The 21,157-nt window shown below is 43.3% G+C and overlaps 1 protein-coding gene across 8 annotated transcripts in view; it reads left to right on the forward strand.

Annotated features, from left to right (window-relative positions):
* NEK11 (NIMA related kinase 11) overlaps positions 1 to 21,157 on the forward strand; it is a 254,435-nt gene that overhangs the window by 145,355 nt on the left and 87,923 nt on the right. For all 8 annotated transcript variants that reach the window (XM_059162590.1, XM_059162595.1, XM_059162596.1 and 5 more), the window contains one exon: positions 13,930 to 14,090. In XM_059162590.1, coding sequence (XP_059018573.1) covers positions 13,930 to 14,090 — 161 coding nt within the window. The remainder of the gene's footprint in view (positions 1 to 13,929; positions 14,091 to 21,157) is intronic.

Raw genomic sequence — 21,157 nt, forward strand, 5'->3', positions numbered from 1 at the left:
GCTCCTCTATGTTCAAGGCTGTGTTCAAGAAACTGAGCTCTCCTGCCAAAAGCCACGTGAGTGAGCTTAGAATTGCATCTTCCAGTTCCCTATCAAGCCTTGAGATGACTATAGTCCCAGATGCCTTCTTAGCCAAAACCTCATGGTGGGCCCTGAACCAGAACCTTCCCCCTGAGCCGTTCCTGGATTCATGACTTACAGACTTGAGATAATCAATGTTTATTATTGTTTTAAGTCATGGTCTGGGGGTACCTTATTATGCAGCAATAGATAACTAGTGCAGTAATTTTTTTTAAGATTTTATTTATTTATTTGACAGACAGAAATCACAAGTAGGCAGAGAGGCAGGCAGAGAGGCAGGCAGAGAGAGAGGTGGGGAAGCAGACTCTCACTGAGCAGAGAGCCCAATGTGGGACTCGATCCCAGGACCCCGGGATCATGACCTGAGCCGAAGGCAGAGGCTTTAACCCACTGAGCCACCCAGGTGCCCTTAGTGCAGTAATTTTTGTTGAACGCCTCTTCCTAGTGACTTCCTATGTAAAAAATTACATTTTCACTTCTGGTCATTATTTTAGACATTATTTGAAAGTGCTCTGTGGTATTTTGTGGTATGCATGTGTAGAGAGAGTGGTTGAGAAGAGGAAGAGAAAGAGCTGACATCTGGATAAGACATAGAGGCTGCCATGAATTGAAAAAGTCACCTTTTGGAAATGCTGTTGCATTTGCGAGTATGTGACCAAATCGAGTGCCTACCTCTACAGAATGGCCAAATTGAATTATGTAGTCACCATGATTTAATCCAAATGAGCCCTAGATTTGGAATCGGAAGACATGGTTTGGGGTGTGCCACTTTCAAATTAACTTAAAAATGTCAGCTCCAAATGTTATGTTCCTTGTCTACAAAATGGGGGGGCTAACATCACCTGCTCATGTTGTGAGGGAGAAAAGAGAAAAATATTTGAAAGCACTTTAATCATGAAGGTTCATACAAAGGTAAATAATTGCTATTATTTACTATTTTAAGGATATGTAAATGGAAGCTTGTCTAGAGTTTATAGACCATGAAACAGTTCCTTTAAAAAAAAAAAAGATTTTAGTTATATATTTGACAGGACAGGCCTGGGGAGTGGCAAGCAGAGGGAGAAGCAGGCTCCATGCTAAGGGGCCTGATGAGGGACTTGATCCCAGGACCCTGGGATCATGACCTGAGCCTGTGGCAGATGCTTAACCTACTGAGCCACCCAGGCACCCCACAACAGCTCCTTTTAAACTTGGGCTTACCTTGGTCTCTAAGGCTATATCTCATTCCACAGGAAGTAACCAGGTCAAGCAAGGGCAGGTCACTCAGGAAATCCAAGATTGCAGTAGAAACTTTACCTGAGTTGGACCACAAAAACGGGCCTAAGCTAGTGTATATAAGATGCACTTCCCTTAATTAAAACATTTAAATGAATGTCATGCCCACAGTAGCAGTGCAGTAGAGTTCCCACATGTTTTTATGATCATCAACCCATCTTGCCATGTTCAGTTGACCTGTACACACTGGTGAACTAAGCACATCCGCACCAGCAAGCATCTTCTGGCAGTTTACTGACTGCCTCCAGCTGGCCAGTTAACTGTGGGGTTGCTATTGAGGAGAAGCAAATATTTTCCAGGAGAATAGAGGTGGAAAAAATAAATAACTTCAGGATTTCGTCGGAGAGAAATCCTATTTGGCACAAGGTGTTGTTTCTGCCAACAAACAAATTGCTAAATGCATTGCACACAACCGAGCTTCTGTTAATGAGGAAATATAACCAAAGAAAAATAAGAAGGTGGCAAAGGCTTTATTTTAATAGCATTTCAGATTCTTCAACTTCACAAAAATCTTCATTGTGATCTCACTTCTTGACGAATACTTGATGGCCAGGAGCCCAGAGCAGTGGTCGAATCTCTTACTCCTCAGAGTGCGGTTCGGGGACCAGCAGCATCTCCAGCGCAGCCAGAGCATGTCAGAAATGCAGACTCCCAGGCCCCACGTCAGACCTACTGGGCAGAGTTCATATTTCATGAGGTTCTCCAGATGATTCATGTGCATGCTGATTCTAGTCTGTTACTCCATCTTGTACACTTGCAAGCCCTAGAGTAGGAGAACAACCTGAAACCACCTAGCTCAGGCTTCAGGTTCTAGGGTGCTGAGTTATTACCGTCCCCTGTTTACAGATGAGACACATAAGGCCCAGGGAGCTCAAGCTAGGTGCCTAAAATCACAACACTTGATGTCTCCTGACATGGCATGGCATCCAGCCCCACAGCCCCAGCTCCTTCAGGGTCTCTCTATTCGGTCTCCCTTTATTTCCCCGTGAGAGTGTGGATTCCCCAGTCCATATTTATTTCTCTGAACCTGGTGGAGAAAAGACAAACTTTACCTCCTTATTTTGACTTTTGCTTTCCGAATCAGAAAAACAAGTTCAGAGAAATGTTAAGAGTTTTGCCTACGGGAGAATCACCTTGACGTGTAGAATAAAAGCAGACTTCAGAGCTTGAGGGAGACCTATTTCCAAATGGATCATGGAGCTTCTTTCTTTCTTATGTTGGGGCAGGGGTACCTTTGGTGTGCTTGCTCAAATAGATGTCACTCGAAGAAAAACTTACAGGAGAAGCTGCTGTCCTATATAGAAAAAAGACACTGTACTGTACTTAATTTAGCCCTCCTTACAGAAAGGGTCATGAATATGCATTTGGCTAAGAAAATTCTTTCACAGCCTCATGTGTGATGCTGCAGGCTAAGCTAATCAGCATGGCTAATTTTAGCCTTAGTTTTGAGGCTTTATTTTAGAATAGGTCACAGTTCTAGTACTAACCTATAGCTTATTGTGTGAGAGAGGAAAGCATCAAAAAGATAGAAAACCAAGCCACTGCCACCAACCCCCGACTATAAATGTATTGTGTGTAATTGAGATTTCGTCCCGCTTATATTTAGTGATATGATTAATAAAGTGAACTTGATCTCTGCTCTGCAATGAAAGACATTATCTACTGTGGGGACTTAGGAGGTCCATGAGCTGCCTCACTCTGGGATGAAGGGGGAGTGATGAATATCTTTGAAAGCTCTACTCGTCACCAGGTGAAGTATGGAAGTGTTGAATCACTATGTCGTGCACCTGAAACTAATACTGCACTGTTTTGTTAACGAACTGGCATTTAAAGAAAAACTTAAAAAAGAAAAAAACAGCTCAACTTGTAGGCACTGTATAAAAGAAGGTAGAAAAGGCATCTTATAAATGAGAAAGTTTGATTTGATAGGTCCTTTGAAGTGGCTCTGGGGACATGCAGAGGAGGCCCAGGACTACGGTGAGATCAAGTTACTGCCTCCCCCTGCTAAGTCCAGGGCAATGAGGATTGGAAAACCTTCTGGCCTGTGGTGCTACGTTCTCGTTTGCAGGGATGGGGGCTGCTGGAGGGTGTGCTGGCCAAGGGAGGAGCAGAGGGTCAGAGTGGGAGAGGGACTCACATCCCAGGGCTTCAAAGAAATTTAGCCAGATCTGAGCGAGAGGGTGCAGTCCAGTAGAGCTAGACATAGAAAGGAGGACAGTCTAGAACAGCACTGTCTGGTAGGACTTTCAGTGATGACTGAAATGTTCTATAATCTTGTCACAGATGGCTTTCAAGTGCTTGAGATGTGGCCAGCGCAACTGAGGAACTGAATGTGTTGTTTTCTGTCACTGTAATTAATTTTGATCTAAATAACCACATGTGCCTGGTGGTTACCATATTGGACAAGGCAATTCTAGACAGAGAGCTCTTTAAAGAAATGGAAGTTAGAAACCAAAAGTGAGCGAAGGAGAAAATGTTGAGTCCAGGTTATGAAAGCCTAGGTCCTGTTCTAAAGGGACATAGGAGAACCGTCTGGAAAGCATCAGAAATATAAAACTGCTTGGACCCAGCCCAGGGCCACCCAGTCAGAATCCCTTTAGGCATGGACCTTTAACTGAGAGCTAGCGGACTCATTGATACGAGGAGAAAGGTCTGGGAAAGAGAGATGCACCCAGGTATTGCCATTGACAGTGGGGGAGCCACTGCTGGGGGGAAGAATGATATGGTAATAAGTGCTTTAAGAAAGATATGTGGCATCCTGTGTAAGATTGGAGGCGATTGCAAGAGCTGAGCTATCTGGAGTTTTCATTTCTGCCTTGGAGTATAAGTGTGTTCGTTTCACTGAGGGCTGTCCATATTCCTCCCTGAACTGAACATTGGTTCAAAATGTTCCCTAGCAAATATGCTGCTCTAAGCCTCCAGCCCCACTAAATGTTATGGTGATTGAAAATTACACTCGCTTCCCACAGGCCCAGAAGGGGGCTCTTTGTAATGAAATAGAGATGCAGCAGCATTTGGAATGTGGAGTAACGGCCTCTCCAGGACCTCCAGCAGAAGCCCATGGGAACCATAAAAAGGGATGACTCACTGTGGAAAATAATGATCGCTGCCCTCCGAGTGGACCCTTCCCCCTCCATGACTTCTGAGCTCCCATGAGCAATCTTAATAGCTGCTGGTGGGAACTAGGACACCCCGAGAACTAGGCCCAGCTGATGACTCACTGCATAACCATGAAAAACCATCTCATGATCACAGCGGGGGGAGAGATGGCTTTTAAAAATTGAAAAGGAAAAATAAAACCCAGTGTATGTTGAAGTTTAGAAGTGGATACAGTGCCTTTTCCAAAACAGCAAAATTTCTGAGGCAGTCCTTATCTTCAGTGCAGGGGAAGGTACGTCCAGGTGTGACAAACTGAGTACCTTTATTAGCTTGCAGGAGAACGGAAGCTTGGGATCTCCGCAACGATAGTTCTCCTTGGCGGAGTCCAGCTGTCTCCCTGAAAGACAAGGGGGTTTGCTCCAGCTCTGCTCTTGGCCCTTTATGTATAAATTCTTTTACAAACCAATAATGATACAACCCAGACATTGCTTTGGACGCCCTGTCCCAAGACGACAGGAAGCTTGGCTCAACCGAAGCTTGTCCAGAGCTCTCTTCATGATTGCCGTGCAGGCTCTCTCTGCCTGTGTCTCAGGTACTGAGGCTGGGGGCCTCCTCTGGAACTTAGTGGTTCAGACAGTAAACCCAGCCTCTCCACCTACTATGCTAAGTGTCTGATGAGTGTAGCATCTCAAGGAGCATGTGATTTTCTAGCACCTTGTTGGCTCTGACCCCTCCCACTCCTTCCCTACCTCTTCTCTGGAGTACGGCCAAAGCCCTCCTCTTGTCTCTGGCAGAAGGGATCATCTTTTCTTCCCCTGCACTCATGTCAGGTATTTTTCTAGATACTTAAAATTGGGTGCTTGCTTCAGCAGCATATTGCTAAAATTGGAATGATAAGTACTTATGTTTGGTATGTGAGCTATGAAGAAAAGTGACATTTTCTACTGAAGGGAATACTTACAGTCATTTATTAAGCACTTACTATGCTCTGGACACCATACTAGATAGAGCATTTTAAGAAAACTTTTAGCAGGGCAAGGAGATTAGACCTCAAGAAATAAAAAATTGAGGTGTCTGAGATGTAACGGATATCTAACAAATGACTCACTTTAGCAGTGTCCATATGGTATGGGCTCTATTGTTTTCTAGAAAGTCTTGAGGATTAAATGTATAATATAAAAGAATTTGACCTTGCTGGCCTCTGTTTTCCTTTAAGAGGTGTTTACATAATTGAATAGCAGCACTTATCTTTTGTAAAATTGTATGCTATACTCATGAGTTCACATATTATTATTGTAATATCCCCAAGTCTTCGGTTGGACTCCTTAGATGCGGAGCCTGAGATGGTTATTCTGGTGCATGTGTTTTGCTGAGTGAGCACCTTGGGCTGGGGGCGGGGGGTATGTCTGGACAGGGCAGCAGTGGAAGGAGCCTGATCCCACTTGGAGCAGGTGATACCAGGGGGCTGGCTCCACTGTAAGTCATGCAGTCACTGGCCAGGGCTGCTCTCCACAATGGAGGGAATGTATAACCTCTTTGCTAAGGAAATTCTTCGAGAGCACTTGTCTGGAGAAGGGAACATTTGTGCCCTGTTAGCCATTGTTACAGGCTGAATTTTGTCCCCCCAAAATTCACATATTGAACCCTAACCCCCAGTACCTTATAATGCGACTACATTTGGAGATAGGGCCTTTAAGGAGGTGATTAACATAAAATGAGGCTGTTAGGATGAGGCCCAATCCTATCCGACTGGTTCTTCTGTTAGAAGAGGAGATGAGGACACTGACAAACACCAGGAGCACCAGTGTGCAGAGGGTCAGGCGCCCAGGAGAAATCAGAACTGCTGACACCTTGACCTCGGACTTCTAGCTTCCAGAACTATGAGAAAATGCATTTTTGTTGTTTAAGCCTCGCAGTGTGTGGCATTTTGCTGTGATGGCCTGAGCTGACGAACACAGCAACATTGTGATGGTAAGTGTGTGACAAACACAGCAACACAGCTGGAGTGTGAGTGTGCCAAAATGTGTCTGGTTAGGAGGTTTCAGTGGCACACCAGTAGTATTCACTATGCCCACTTAGAGTTAGAAAACCGACCCAAGAAGTGACAGAGGCTGCCCAGGGTCACACAGCCCATACACAACAAGGGCCAGATTTGAACCTCAGGCTGACCCTATAGCTTATCTTCTAATCTCTACTCCTTATTCCCGCTCCTGGTGGGAGGCAGCAGCAGACATCACCAGTTAACTTGGGCTTCAGTTTCGGTGTTTTTTATCCCAACTTGTCCCAACCTTACACAAGACAGCGCTCCCTGGGGAAACTGAGGCAGCTCAGTATTGACAGTGTCTGCTTCTGAGTGCCTTCTCCAGACGTTGTCTCACCCAGTAGTTTGGGGAATGATGTAGCATGTTAATCACAGGTTTCTCCTACATATGAGGTGATGTCTTTATTTAAAATGTTTTCATTAAAAAATGGATTAAGGCAATCCTTTTCACACCCACAAGTGCCATTTTTAGGAAAATAAGAAATTCTGAGGACTGCCTTGACAGTATAATAATAACTATTGTCATTCTGAGCACCGCTGCTCCCAATTTATAATGGGAGAAGATGGTCTTTGGAAGCCACATCAAGATCTAACAATAGATCAGTTTCTTCATATTATATCTTTTGTTCAGTATTTTCTGGCTCATAATAAAGCCATTGCCCACTTAGAAAAACTAAAAAAGAAAGGAAAAATAAAGAAGGGCATCCCTGGGCAGCTGCCTGGCCCGAGGTACCCTACTCAGCCCCAGCCGGCTCTGCCGCAGCAGGAGAGAGCATGCTCTCTATGAGGAAATGCTTTCTCCTAGATGGTGGGCAGAGTGAGAACCATTTTAAAAAGTGTCCTGTGGATATTGCTGGCTTCCTAGGAGAAGGGGCAGAAAAGTGTGAGTGCATCTGTTGGATTTCCCAAATCACAAGTCACTTGGTCACCGAACCGTTCTGACACTATTATTAGATGTGCGGAGAGTGGTTTGTAGCTGAAGCGGAGTCTGGGCACCTGGAGGAGAGCACAGTCTACCAGTGACTGCTGTCACACATTGCGTAGTCTAGACTCAGAGACAGCTGCAGATGTTGGTATGAAGAAGACATTTTTACTGTTGCAAATTATGATTCCTTCTGAGATAAAAGTTCCGAGTCTTCGAGAGAGAGGAGAGAAAGAGGGGTCTCAGGGGAAAAAAATCTTCATATTCCCTCCCTGCCTTCTCCTGGCCCTCCCCCAAAGATTAGGAAATTCTTTACATGAAATACTATGTAGTAGTTCGAAAGTCCTTATCTTTTAGAAACGTAGGCATTCATTTATTCGACAAAGGTTTGGAGTGTCTGCTTTGAGCCACGGGTTGGAGAAGCCACAGGGAACAGGATAGGCGTGGCTCCTGCCTCCTAAGAGCTTATCAATGGGGGGTATCGGTAGAAACTATTTTTCTCTGAGCAGACAGTAAGTGCTAGGCATTATGCTAAGTCTGTGGTTCTTAAATTTCTAGGATCCCCCTGAAGGGCTTGCTAAAATGCAGATTGTTGGACCCTCACCCCAGTTTCTGATTCAGGTAGTCTGGGATGCCTAAGAATTTGCTTTTCTAGTAAGACCCTAAGTGATGTTCTTACTGCTCTTCTGGGACCACCCTGTAGAAACCACTGTGCTAAGCTCATGGCATGCACCTGCTCACGGTGTACTGAATGGTTAGAATCATTCAGGGTGGTGGCGGGTGCACAGGCTGAGGTATTCCTGCCACATAACCAAGTTCCTTTAGAGGAAACTTGGTTTTGACTTGATGAAAAGTTCTTGTTTTATTGCCTCTTTTTTTTTTTTTTTTTTTTTTTTTTTTTAAATTCCTTGGTGCATTTCCCCGATCATTTTAGAAGTTTGAAGAGCTGGTGCAATAATTGATGAAGTATGGGGGAATGTCTCACTAAACAGTTGCACTTGTATGTCACTTTCTCCTTGAAGGTCCTAAGAGGTAGAGTGGTAGTTCTTAAAGAGTGTTGCCAGACTTGGCAGCAGCGTCTTACCGCATAGCCCGTGCTGCCCTCCTCCCAAGACTACTGCATCTGAAACACTGGGCATGGGGCCAGGAATCAGGCCTCCAGGGGATCCTGATGTACGCTGCAGTTCGAGCACATCTGAGGTCAAGTGTAGTGACAGTTGGGCTGAGTCTAAGGGAGGGGCCCTGTCATTCACTATTCCCATCTCCTTCCAGGCAGTTCATCAGGATGACTAAGCTTCAGTTATCCCATCTCAGAAAGTCAAAAGTCCACATCCCTTGATGTGGAGAAAGGGGAACCCTCTTACAGTGTTGGTGGGAATGCAAGTTGGTGCAGCCACTTTGGAGAACAGTGTGGAGATTCCTTAAGAAACTAAAAATAGAACTGCCCTATGACCCTGCAATTGCACTACTGGGTATTTACCCCAAAGATACAGATGTAGTAAAAGAAGGGCCATCTGTACCCAATGTTTATAGCAGCAATGGCCACCGTCACCAAACTGGAAAGAACCAAGATGCCCTTCAATGGACGAATGGATAAGGAAGATGTGGTTCATATACACTATGGAGTATTATGCCTCCATCAGAAAGGATGAATACCCAACTTTTGTAGCAACATGGACGGGACTGGAAGAGATTATGCTGAGTGAAATAAGTCAAGCAGAGAGAGCCAATTATCATATGGTTTCACTTATTTGTGGAGCATAACAAATAGCATGGAGGACATGGGGAGATGGAGAGGAGAAGGGAGTTGAGGGAAATTGGAAGGGGAGGTGAACCATGAGAAACTATGGACTCTGAAAAACAATCTGAGGGTTTTGAAGGGATGGGGGGTGGGAGGTTGGGGGAACAGGTGGTGGGTATTAGAGAGGGCACGGATTGCAAGGAGCACTGGGTGTGATGCAAAAACAAGGAATACTATTACACTGAAAATAAATTTAAAAAAAAATTTTTAAAAAAGGTCTATCCCTTGCTGTCCAACATCTTTCAGAGTGGTGGGGGAAGACAATCATGACTTTAATTCATGACATGGTTTAATTCATGACATGAAAATTCCTAGCTACCCATGAAATAGCGCCATTCAATGGGAAAAAGATCGGATTCAAGTTATTTGTGTTCTAATCTAGTGTCCACCCTGAAGATAGCTGTGTGACTTTCAGTTGATTATTAGCCTGTCTGAACCTCAATTTCACAGTCTGAAAAACAAGATAAAATTGTTTTCCTGGTCTAGCTTGAATAACTGTTGCACTGATTAAATGTAATAATGGATATGAATGTGCTTTTGCAAACTGTGGAAGTGTTGTAACTTTGGACTACTTTGTTCTTCCCCATCAGTAAAATGGGGACAGTTCTATAAAACTTCACAGAAATCGTGAGTAGTTAAGAAACTCATGACACAAAGGATTGAACTCTTCTAAAGTAAAGTTTGTTTTTTCATTTTTTAGGGTTTGTAGTATATAAGGTTGGAAGATGTACAGGTATTATAGCCTTATGTATTTTATTATAGTGCGTCTATGTAATTATATATGATAGTACTTTTATTTGAACTGGTCACATCCTAGAGCAGTGGTTTGGATGTTGTGGCCCCAGACCAGCAGCACCAGCATTCCCTGACAACTTGTTTGAAATGCAGTTCTCGGGCCTCCCTCCAGACCTACTGAATCAGCATCTGGGCAGGGCCTAGTGATCTGTGTTATAGTAATACCCGAGGGGGCTACTGATGTTCACTGAAGTCTTAGAGGAAGATATACATTAAGGTCTTTTTTATTTTGTATTTTATATTTATTTGCTTTTTTTAAAAATTTTATTTATTTATCTGACAGAGAGATAGTGAGAGAGGGAACACAAGCAGGGGCAGTGGGAGAGGGAAAAGCAGGCCCTCTGCCCACCAGGGAGCCTGTTGTAGGGCTTGACCCTAGGACCATGGGATCGTGACTTGAGCCAGACAGATGCTTAACAACTGACCACCCAGGTGTCCCTAAGGTCTTTTTTAGTTTTAATGATTTATTTATTTATTTATTTATGTGTTTATTTATTTATTTAAGGTAGAGCACTGGCGGGTGGACTGAGGGGGAGGGAGGGAATAAGCAGACTCCATGCTGAATTCGGAGCCAGACTTGGGGCCTGATCTCACGAACCTGACCCTGAGATCATGACCTGAGTCGAAACCAGGAGTTGGTGGCTCAACTGACACCCAGGCATCCGTATTAAGGTCTTAATTGAAAGGTCTGGCAAACAGCATCCTTTTCGTGGCACAGGGTGATTGCCTGTCTTTTTCTCCATCGTGGACCTGCAACAACCATGCCCAAGCTCAGGCAGCCATGATAGGATTCCTTCATAAACACACTGCCGCTGCCCACCCAGCCTCGTAGAGATCTGGAATGCCGCTCCAGCGCATCTGTTATGAGGCTGACTTCAGGGTGTGAGGAAATTAAAGCTATTTATCACAGACCATTTTCCCTCAATGACAGGAGAAATGAGCCTTAGCCTAACAAGGCTTCAAACTGGGCCTGCGTTTGAAAAACACATAGCTTGACAAACACAGTTTGAGCAGACTTATATTTCTTTTGACTTTTCCTTTTGAAAATGAACTTTTTTGAGATGAACCAAGATAGTGGTGCTTGTTTAAGAAATATTGGAGGTGGCTTCATCCCAGTCAGTTTCCTGACTCAGGCATAAGTCCCAGGATGGCATATTCTACTGAGCATTTCTTTCCTTCCTCTCCTTCCTGGGAGGGGAACCCTGGTGAGAGAGGGAATCTTTCCTCTGAGGCTAAGACTGCACAGAAGCCATGTTATGGGAGGTGGGGTTTGGTATTTATCAAGAGAAGGATTTGTCTGTATGGTTTGGCCTGCTGCCTTACTGCCCATTTGAAATGTGTACGGTATGGATTTTGAGAAGTAATTCTATTTTGTGCATGTATGTGTATATATAAAATTAAACTTGATAAAAATCTGTGATTGTCTAATATTTATATTTCTTCTTGGTGTTGTGCATTACAGGCAACACATATACAGAGTTTTATGTTACATGTTAGTAAATGACATCTATTCGGTGCCTACCATGTACACAGTGCTTTGCATCCATCATACTATTTAATGTTCACAATAATCCTCAGAGATGGTTACAGTCATGTCCATTTTACAGGTGAGAAAACTGACGTACAGGAAGTTTAAGTAATGCCTGTCACAGAGCTGATATTAGAGCCTTGATTTAAACGTAGATCTTTTGGATTCCAAAGCCAGCATTCTCAACCAGTGTTCTTCAAATTGTGTGTTGAGAAATCACTTTAACAAGTTGCAACTAGCATTGTAAAAAATTGAATAGAATGTGAAAGACTAGAATGTGTCATATTTAGTATGGGTAGATCTTGATGCATGAAACTTTCAACTATAAATTTATATTTGTACACAAATGTAAGCACATTTCTGTGTGCTGGGCAACAATGTAAATGATATATTTCCTCTTGTGTCACAGTAAAATTTGAAAGCAAATATTCTGGCCTAAAGGAGGAGGGGAAGAGAAATAGAGGGGAAAAGGGAGAATATAAGGAATAAGTAAATGAATGAGTAACTGTCAGACAGAGAGCCTTTGGGAGAGGAAGAGGAAATAGGAGGGAGTGGGAAGAGGGGGAAAGAATGGACCAATCTGTGAAAAAGAGATGCTGGGGAGCGGATGAAGAGACACAGGGAGTCACATTATTCTGTCCACCATTCCATTTCATTAATCAATCTTGAATAAAGATTTTTATAAAACGTGACCCCTATATACAAAGAATCTACTTCATTTGCTGTTCAACTGAAAACATGTGATCTGAAGGGAAACAGGCTGTGTTGGAGTTTCCAAAATGCCCAATATGCTCCTTCCTAAGAAGCTGGCAAAGGCAGTTTTGAGTATATATTATTTTTGTCTTTTGAGCTAATTTTGATGCCATGACACTGACTCTTTTGTCTTATGGGAAACCATAGATAACAAAGATTTTAAAGTAGTCCCTAAGTATCTTACTTCCAGAGGATTCTGGAATCAGTTAACAAAAAGCCCCTTTTTTCAGATGTGGAAATTGAGTGAACATTTTATAAAGTTTCCCTATAGACAATGCTTTCATAAGAATCCTATTACTGGATCTTCATAGCTACCCTGCTAGGTTTCCCTTATGCCAGTTTTACTGGAGAACTTGGCTCAGGAAGCTCAAGCCCCTTGCCTCACTTCTTACATAAGAGGTGGTAGAGCTTAGATTCAAACCTGATTCTCTGACCGTAATTCCGTATTTTCCCCCAGTAAACACAGAGTAGAAACAGTGGGATGAAATACAGTGCTATTTGTTATAAATCAGAAGAGTTGTTTTTGTTTATAAATCAGAGTCTGTGCAAAGCCGAAAATGCCCATGGTTTTAATGTGTGGGCTGTCACTGTAATTCACTCCTCTCCCCAGCAGTATTTCCCAATTTCTAGACCTTCTTTAGGAAATTGGAGTTGATATCGCTATGGGTTTTTGTTGTTGTTGTTGTTTTTTGGTGACCTATTCTTGGCCTTTCTTGGTTGAAAACCATTATAAGTAAAAATTACATTTTTAGTTAGTAATAACATTGCATAAAATAACTTAGGTAGCCAGTTCTTGGCATCAACTTAAGGGATGGTCTTTCCTTTAAAAAAAAAAAAATAGGGATGCCTGGTTGGCTCAGTAAGTTAAGCATCTGCCTTCAGCTCAGGTAATGATCCCAGAGTCCTGGGATTGAGTCCTATATTGGGCTCCTTGCTCAGTGGGGAGACTGCTTATCCTTGTGCCTGCAGCTCCCCCTGCTTGTGCGTGCGTGCTCTCTCTCACACAAATAAATAAAAATCTTAAAAAAAATAAATGTCACATATAGAGGTGAGTAAGCAAGGTCCCAGCTGACTCCACCTCAAAAGCCTTCATAGCCTGTTGGGAAAAAACTCATAATGTTTCCCTCGGCTTGCCTAAATGCCATTGCTGTATATCCTATCCATCTTGCCTGGTCTCATAACTAATATTTTTTTAAAAAAGAAACAACAGGGAAGAGTGCTGACCAAGTTCTGCTCCAACAGCCTCTGCAGAAATTTAATGTGGGTGTGTAATAGGGTCCTGCAGCCAAAGCCTCTCATCCAGTGTTTGTTCCTAAATCCCCTCATTTGTCTTAAGGATTCATGCCTCTGAATGTAAAGACTTTAAAGGAGATCATTTCTTCTCATGTCATGGTTTTATTCTTCCACCTTCAAAATATAAATGAATCATCCCTCCTTTCCTCTACTGGCTTAATTTTGCTGAGTATTTATTAAAGTCAACCAGACACTTCAGGAAGCTAATATTCAGCTCTACACTCCATGAAAGCTTTGTCAGTGCAAGCGTAACATATATCTCTGGGAAAATATGGGAGATCCTAGACTCATTCTAATTTAATGACTTATAGGGTCTGATTGTTGTTTATTCTCTATTTCAGAGATCCCTGAAGACCCGCTTGTGGCTGAAGAGTATTATGCTGATGCCTTTGATTCCTGCTCTGAAGAAAGTGACGAGGAAGAAGAAGAAACAGTGTTCTCAGCAGCAGAGGAAGAGGTCAAGGATGAGGGACCCCAGCCTGCTTACAGAACATTCCAACAGGTATAGGCCGCTCCCCAACAGAGATGTGGAGCTGTCTAAGGTCCTGACCAGGTTGTGACTTCCCAAAGAGAGTCAAGGAAATCTTAGAACTTGAAGTGGGGATGGGGGGCTAGGGTGTTTTGGGGTTTGTTTGTTTGTTTGTTTGTTTTTATTTGTTTGTTTGCATTGGGAGGGTACTAGGGTTTGTTATAAAGGCCCAGTATGATGGGTCCAGGGACAGTTAGGACCGCATGGAGTTCTGAGATTCTGGTGTGGACCAAGTTGATGAGGGATGGGCTGGAGCACCCAGTACTTATTCAAGTGGAAAGATGATACACACTGCACTGAAGAGCACCCTGTATACAGCTGTTAAATAAAGAATGCAGATGTCTCTTTAGAAGAGATATGCAGATTTTTAAAAATACACTTTTCTGCCTGGTAATCAGATTTTTGAGTCATGTCCTAGTGCACAAATTAGTTCTGAGAATGAGGCCCAGAGATCCTGGGATTAGGGTATGATCTTTCTGGCCATGCCCAGCCTTTGTGGGCCCATCCTTCCACACAGTGCTGGAGTCTCTGTATGTCCTCGGCATAGATCTCTTTAACAATAGCAAGATTAAGCCCTAGCTGGGTTATAGGCTAAGAAACAGTCCCAGCATGTGATTTCTCTGCCAGGTGTCTATAGGAAAGAAAAAAAAAAAAAAGCAAGAGGTATGTAAGATGTAAGCAGATTACTTTGGGCAGCTTATGCTCATAAACTTCATTTTCCTCTTAGGCCATAACATGGTAACCTTTCTAGTCCTAAAAATTTTTTTTAAAGATTTTTTTTATTTATTTGACAGAGAGAGAGAGAGAGTAGGCAGAGAGGGAGACAGAGAGAGAGGAGGAAGCAGGCTCCCTGCTGAACAGAGAGCCTGATGCAGGACTTGATCCTAGGACCCTGGGATCATGACTGGAGCCGAAGGCAGAGGCTTTAACTTACTGAGATACCCAGGCACCCCCAGTCCTAAAATTTCTTAAGGCACAGAAGTTTTGTTACTGGGAATCATTAAGCTAGGAAATTAGAAGTCAATCAAGGGGTACCTGTATCAATGGAAACTTAATTCATGAGGATTAATTGAAGTTTGTATACAATAATTTTTAAAGAATGTAATAGTCAATAAATATTATAATATTCAATAAATAAAGCCAATAAGAAATGTTTTCAGGTTCTATATAAGAAAAGAGAAAGAGACAAGGAAAGGGAAACTAGAAGGATATGGATATGAGGCTAAGAAGAGAAAAGGATGAGAGAAAGAGGAGAATGAGAATTTAGGAGACAAATGCGTGAAGAGAGAAGTAGATGAATGTTGAAAGAAATACAGTCAAGGCAGAGAGTGATTCAGCATGCCAAAATAAAATGCTTCCCTTCTATCATTTCCCCATTTTCCAATGGACTCTGGTGAACAACAGCACCTCCTACCACACATTTAAAATACAATTCCCATTTCATTCTGTGCCACGGTCCTAAACATGTGAGACAAATCTTTTTTATTTATTTAAATAATTTCTACACCCAACATGGGGCTCAAACTAATGACCCAAGGATCAAAAGTCTCACCATGCTCTTCTGACTGAGCCAACCAGGAGACAAATATTATAATATTGCAGCCAACCAGGAGACAAATATTACAATAGGAGACAAATATTACAATATTGCAGAACCATCTTTCTGTGCCTATGGTTGCAAAAACACATCCATTTTTACACAAAACACCAAGTGACAAAATTTTAGCTACTAGTGTTTTACTTTTTATTTTTAATAGATTAAAATTGATTCAGAAAATACACATGAATAAAATATACAGCAAACACCACTCAGGTCAGGAAATAGAACTTTGCTAGCCAGTCTGGAAGTCCCGTCTTTGGCATACTTTGGCATACTTATAGGAACACAGGGCTGGAAATCAAAATGCCTGTATACAAGACGAGCCTTTGTTACTTGCAGGTTGTGTGACCTTGTGCAAGTTACTAAATTTCACTGTGCCTCAGTTTTGTAATCTGTAAAATAGGACAGTAATGACTCCTACCTCACAGAGTAGGCTGGGGATTAAAATGCGGTAATCAATGTAAAGTACTTAAAATAGTATCTAAAATTTAATAATTAATTAATGAGATATTAATTATGATGATGATACCCAGCCATCTTGTAGGGGTTTTTTTTTGTTGTTGTTAACATATAATATATTATTTGCTTCAGGGATACACGTCTGTGAATCATCAGTCTTACACAACTCAGAGTGCTCACCATAGCACATACCCTCCCCAATGTCCATAACTCAGCCACTCTATCCCTACCCCCCAACCCCCAGCAATCTTCAGTTTGTTTCCTGATATTAAGAGTCTCTTATGGTTTGTCTCCCTCCCGATGCCATCTTGTTTCATTTTTTTCCTTCTCTTCCTCCCACAACCCCCTATCATGCCTCTCAAATACCTCATATCGGAGAGAGCATACGATAATTGTCTTTCTCTGATTGATCTATTTCGTTTAGCATAATCCTGTGGGTTTTTTCAAAAGATTTATTTATTTATTTTGGAGAGAGCAAGTGCATGAGCTGTGGGTAGGGCAGAAAGAGGGGGAGAGACTCTCAAGAAGACTCCTTGCTGAGCATGGAGCCCAACACAGGGCTTGATCCCATGACCCTGAGATCATGACCTGAGCTAAAACCAAGAGTCAATGGGGCCATTGAGTGAACCACCCAGGCACCCCATCTTGTGGATTTTTTATGAAACTTCCCAAACTCTCTAATGTTAGTGTGAGATTTCACAACTGTGGTATTAAAAAAAAAAAAAATTCCCTCCTTTTTATTTCTTAGGGCCAATGATAAATATAGGACAGCAGTTTTGCTCTCTGGGCCGTGCATCTGTCACATGTGATATGATAACTGAAATTTTCTCTGCTCAGTGAAGTGTTAGGAAAAGAGTGATCTTTTTGGAATGGTGCCACAGGGGCAGAGAAATGGATACAGGCTAGACTTTGTGAGTTGATTTTAAATCTATTGGGACAGGATGCTGAGGCCTCTCACACCCACATGGGTATTTTGTCTCACAAAACCGTTGGGTAGTTATTCTTATTTCTGTTTTCCAGATGAAGAAACTGAGTCACTGAGAGAAGTAGGTTGCCTGTGACCACACAACTAGGGAAGGCGCTCAGAACCACGAACAGGTCTGGGTCTGTCATGCTTACCAGCCAGTGTTCTTTCTGGTACAAAATGTGTATCAGGCTAGAGTAATTTTAGTATAATAGAAACAGGAGTGGAAATCTCATTGAATAATCTGTGGAAAGATAGGTAACTACAGTCCCATTTGTTTTTCCTGTAATCTGATATTATTTTCTCCACCCCAAAGAGGGTGAGTGTGCGGTTGTGATGGGTGTCTGCTCTTCCCTTTCTAGGTTATTTAACTAGCGACACTCAAATTGTAGTTACAGAACACTATGCTGAGACTTGATCACTGTTGGCTTTGTGAATTAGGTGAAAACTGCAGCCATCGCTTGGATTTGCCTTCCCTCCCCCTAGTCTCACCATTGACCCAAGTGTGCCCAAGGTCTTCAGTGGTCCTTCTACCCATGGCTTTTATGTGAGTAGTCAGATCAAGTTGATTCTTATTCCTTCAGGTAGAGCAAAAGTCACATAGTTTGTATTTGATGGAAGAGGTGCTTTCAAAAAAAAACAAAAAAAACAAAAAACAAAAAACCATGGGCTTCATTGGGATTGATTGCTGAGTCCCTTGTGCCACCTGTGACAATCATTTCAGCAGCAGCATCTCCAAAGTGGTTTTTATTAAGCACCTAATTGCTGCTGATCGTTCCTTCCCTCTCTGCTGCGTAACATCAACAGCACCTTTATCACAAGCCATTATCATATTGTTGATAGCTACTCTGTGAAGGCTGTGGTCACTGAATTGGAACCAGCCTCTTAGATCTCAGGAGAATGGAGTTTATAGCTGTCATCATAAGAGGGGTTTCAACAGTATTTGTGGGACCTGTCACTGAAAAGTGTTTCTGCTCTAATGGATATGTTTTAGGGCCGCAGATTGATGGGGTGTATTCAGAGACTCTTCTGTTTTCCCTCGTTGCCTTGACCACCATTTCCCTCTGCAAGACTAATCAATGTCCTGTGTGCACGCTACACACGCTAGGTAGACCATAATAACTTCACACAGAACTCCCTCAGGAAAGGCTCTGTTTAATGAATGTGGCTTTCAGCAATACTTGTTTTAAGAAGACTCTTAGGACCATGATGTTTGTTCTTGCCAAGACAAAGGGCTGTGGAGGCCCATTTTTCCAGCTAATTTTGAAGCTTTCACCAAATCCTCTAGTGGCTTTCAAATTCCCTCTGCACAGCAAAGCATTAGGAAAAGTGCAATGATCTCCTTGGAATGGTGCCACGGGGCAGAGAAATTGATGTAGGCTAGGCGAGGCCCAAGAGTCTACTGAGTACTCTCGGATCAGGTCATCATGAGAATATGTGCCTCTGAGCGTCTTCTGGTAGTAGAGTCATTAGTTTAATAAATCCTCATTGTTATAACAGTAACATCTAACATCTCCTGAACCTTTATTCTACGCCCTGTACTTTATATGACATGTCAGCCCAGGTCCTCTGGGAAGCAGGTGACAAGACAGAATTGGGGAAAGCCTCAAACCACGATGCTAGTCTGCACCTTTGTGGGTAAGGATGGAAGGGAAGGCAGGACTGCATGGCACCTTCAACATGCGGGGTCTGGAAAGGTCTTCACGGTGCCCATAAGAGAGCCCCAGACAAAGTCTGCCCTCGCCATCAGAGGAGGCCAGACTGGGTGGGAATGGCCTGGCTCTGGTTTCCTAATGCTTGAACTGGCTGTGAGCTGCTGGGAGGAGCCGATCCTGGAGCAGCAGCTGAGGGCGGCTAGCTGGCTTCACAGCAAGGTTGGCAGCAGGCTGGCTCTGGAAGAGAAATGGAAGGGGTGCATCTCGGCTATGGGCACAGATGCATATTTTATTTCATTCTTGCAAGTTGGTCCTTTAATACGTGTATTCTAGTTGAACTAGAATTCAATCTGGAATTGAACTGGCTGGAATTCCAACAAGGGAGAAGGTGAGAGTGAGGAACAAGGCAGGTGGGCAAAAGAAAGGAAGAAAGCTTGGGTTAGTGATTTCCGGCCAGTTCTGCCTGACATTTGAACCAAAAACTGGACGCCCCAGATGGAGAAAGGGCTGAGGGCTATAAATCCAGAGTCCCCCACTGCCTCTCAGGGTCCATGCATCTCTCAGGTTGAGAACCTCTTGGTGCTTTGAATTCTTGCCCTAGACTTAGAGTAGTTACAACCACGTGTTCTTCATACAATGCAGTTCCTCAGTGCTAGTCAGCTCTTCCGTTTGATGCTTAAAAAGAAACAGCATAATTAGTCTACGGTTGGTTACTGTATTAAGCACTGATTTTAAAACTCAGGTCCCTTGAAAGATGAGTCTGTTGTGATAGCCTCAGCTTGCACAAGAAGAAACTGAGTCTCCGTGAGGGGAATGCAGCCACCAAGTAGCACAGAGCTAACAAGTAGGAGAGCTGCAGATCTGACATGTGTCTTAGCCATTCCTCTATACAGTCTTCCGGGACAACTATTTAATCATTGCAATTATAATCCCTCCTCTGTGAGGACTGGGTAAACACAGTAGGTGTGAGGGGATAGCTGAGGGCTACCGCATTGTCTGGCTCTGTTCTCCTGAACAGAATTACTGAGCTGTGCACGAAGCAAAATTTACACTCGTTCTAGGAACAGTGCCGAGTTATGGAAATTGAAACAAAACAGAGCCTGCCTCTCACCTCTGTTACAGGATATAGAATTCTCTCCTCCTCCCATCTTCTTGTTTGATCGATTTAATGGAAGATGCCGAAACTCTTGAGTCCGAACTGTAGGGCTTATTTAACTGGGATTTTGCATGATCTGACCTAACTCATCTGACTTCATGCATGGGAGGAAAGAGTTTTTGCCTGGAATTGGCCTCAGAGGTCATCGGTTCTAAGAAGCAGTCAGCCCCGCTATTTAACCTCTCTCCATCAGCACCCCCTGCCGCCCATGTCCCAGGCTGTAAAGCAGCCCATCTTGCTGAGGCGTTAGAGGAACCCAGTGGTTTCATGTGTCACGCCTTCCAGGTAACAGGCCTTTTTTTTTTTTTTTTTTTTTTTAAAGATTTTATTTATTTATCTGAGAGACAGAGATCACAAGTAGGCAGAGTGGCAGGCAGAGAGGAGGAAGCAGGCTCCCCTGCTGAGCAAAGATCCTGATGTGGGGCTCCATCCCAGGATCCTGGGATCATGACCTGAGCTGAAGGCAGCGGCTTTCACCCACTGAGCCACCCAGGCGCCCCGGTAATAGGCCTTCTGTAGACCCCGTGTGTGTTGCTGAAAGGAATCACTTTGATGGGACAGTTTCCACTGCCGGCCCTATTCCAGCCTCATTTTCAGCATGGTTATTCTGCCTTCCTTCGCTACAATTTCTTGTCCAGGCTAAAGCACAGCTCACTGCGGGCCAGACAGGGACCAGCAAACGTTGCTGTGGAACATAGCACTGTGGGCTTTGTAGGAGGTTTTAGCCCCTAAATCTTTTCAATTGGACCCACTGTTGTATTGAAGATTGCAACTACACTTTTTGCCCCAATCCCAAAGAATGGAGGAAAAGAAGGAAGATGATGGGGTAGAAAAAGACAAAACAAAACTGAGTGGGAATGCACAGAATCTGTGTGCTCCTTTCAGTGTGGAGGATGGGATCCTCCCCTAGCCTCCACCACCCCCATGTTGGTGACTGAGCAGAGGTTCACAGCAACTGGGAAAGGAAAGGGACAGCAAGCAGCCCACACTGGGCCCTCCTGTGCTATTCCCGAGGTAAGTATGGTGGAGTGGTGTATGCTGGTTTTGCAAAGTGGGTAAGCCTAGTTGGAATGGCACCTTTGGACTTCTCCAACAAGTCCCCTTCCTCTTCACCAGCACTCAAGTCATGTGTCCACAGTTATCAGTTGAGCCGAGCTACCCAGACCGTACAGGGCATGAATGAGTCTACAAAGAATAGGAGAATCC

The sequence above is a fragment of the Mustela lutreola genome, chromosome 2, assembly GCF_030435805.1.
Source record: "Mustela lutreola isolate mMusLut2 chromosome 2, mMusLut2.pri, whole genome shotgun sequence".
NCBI classification, from domain to species: domain Eukaryota; kingdom Metazoa; phylum Chordata; class Mammalia; order Carnivora; family Mustelidae; genus Mustela; species Mustela lutreola.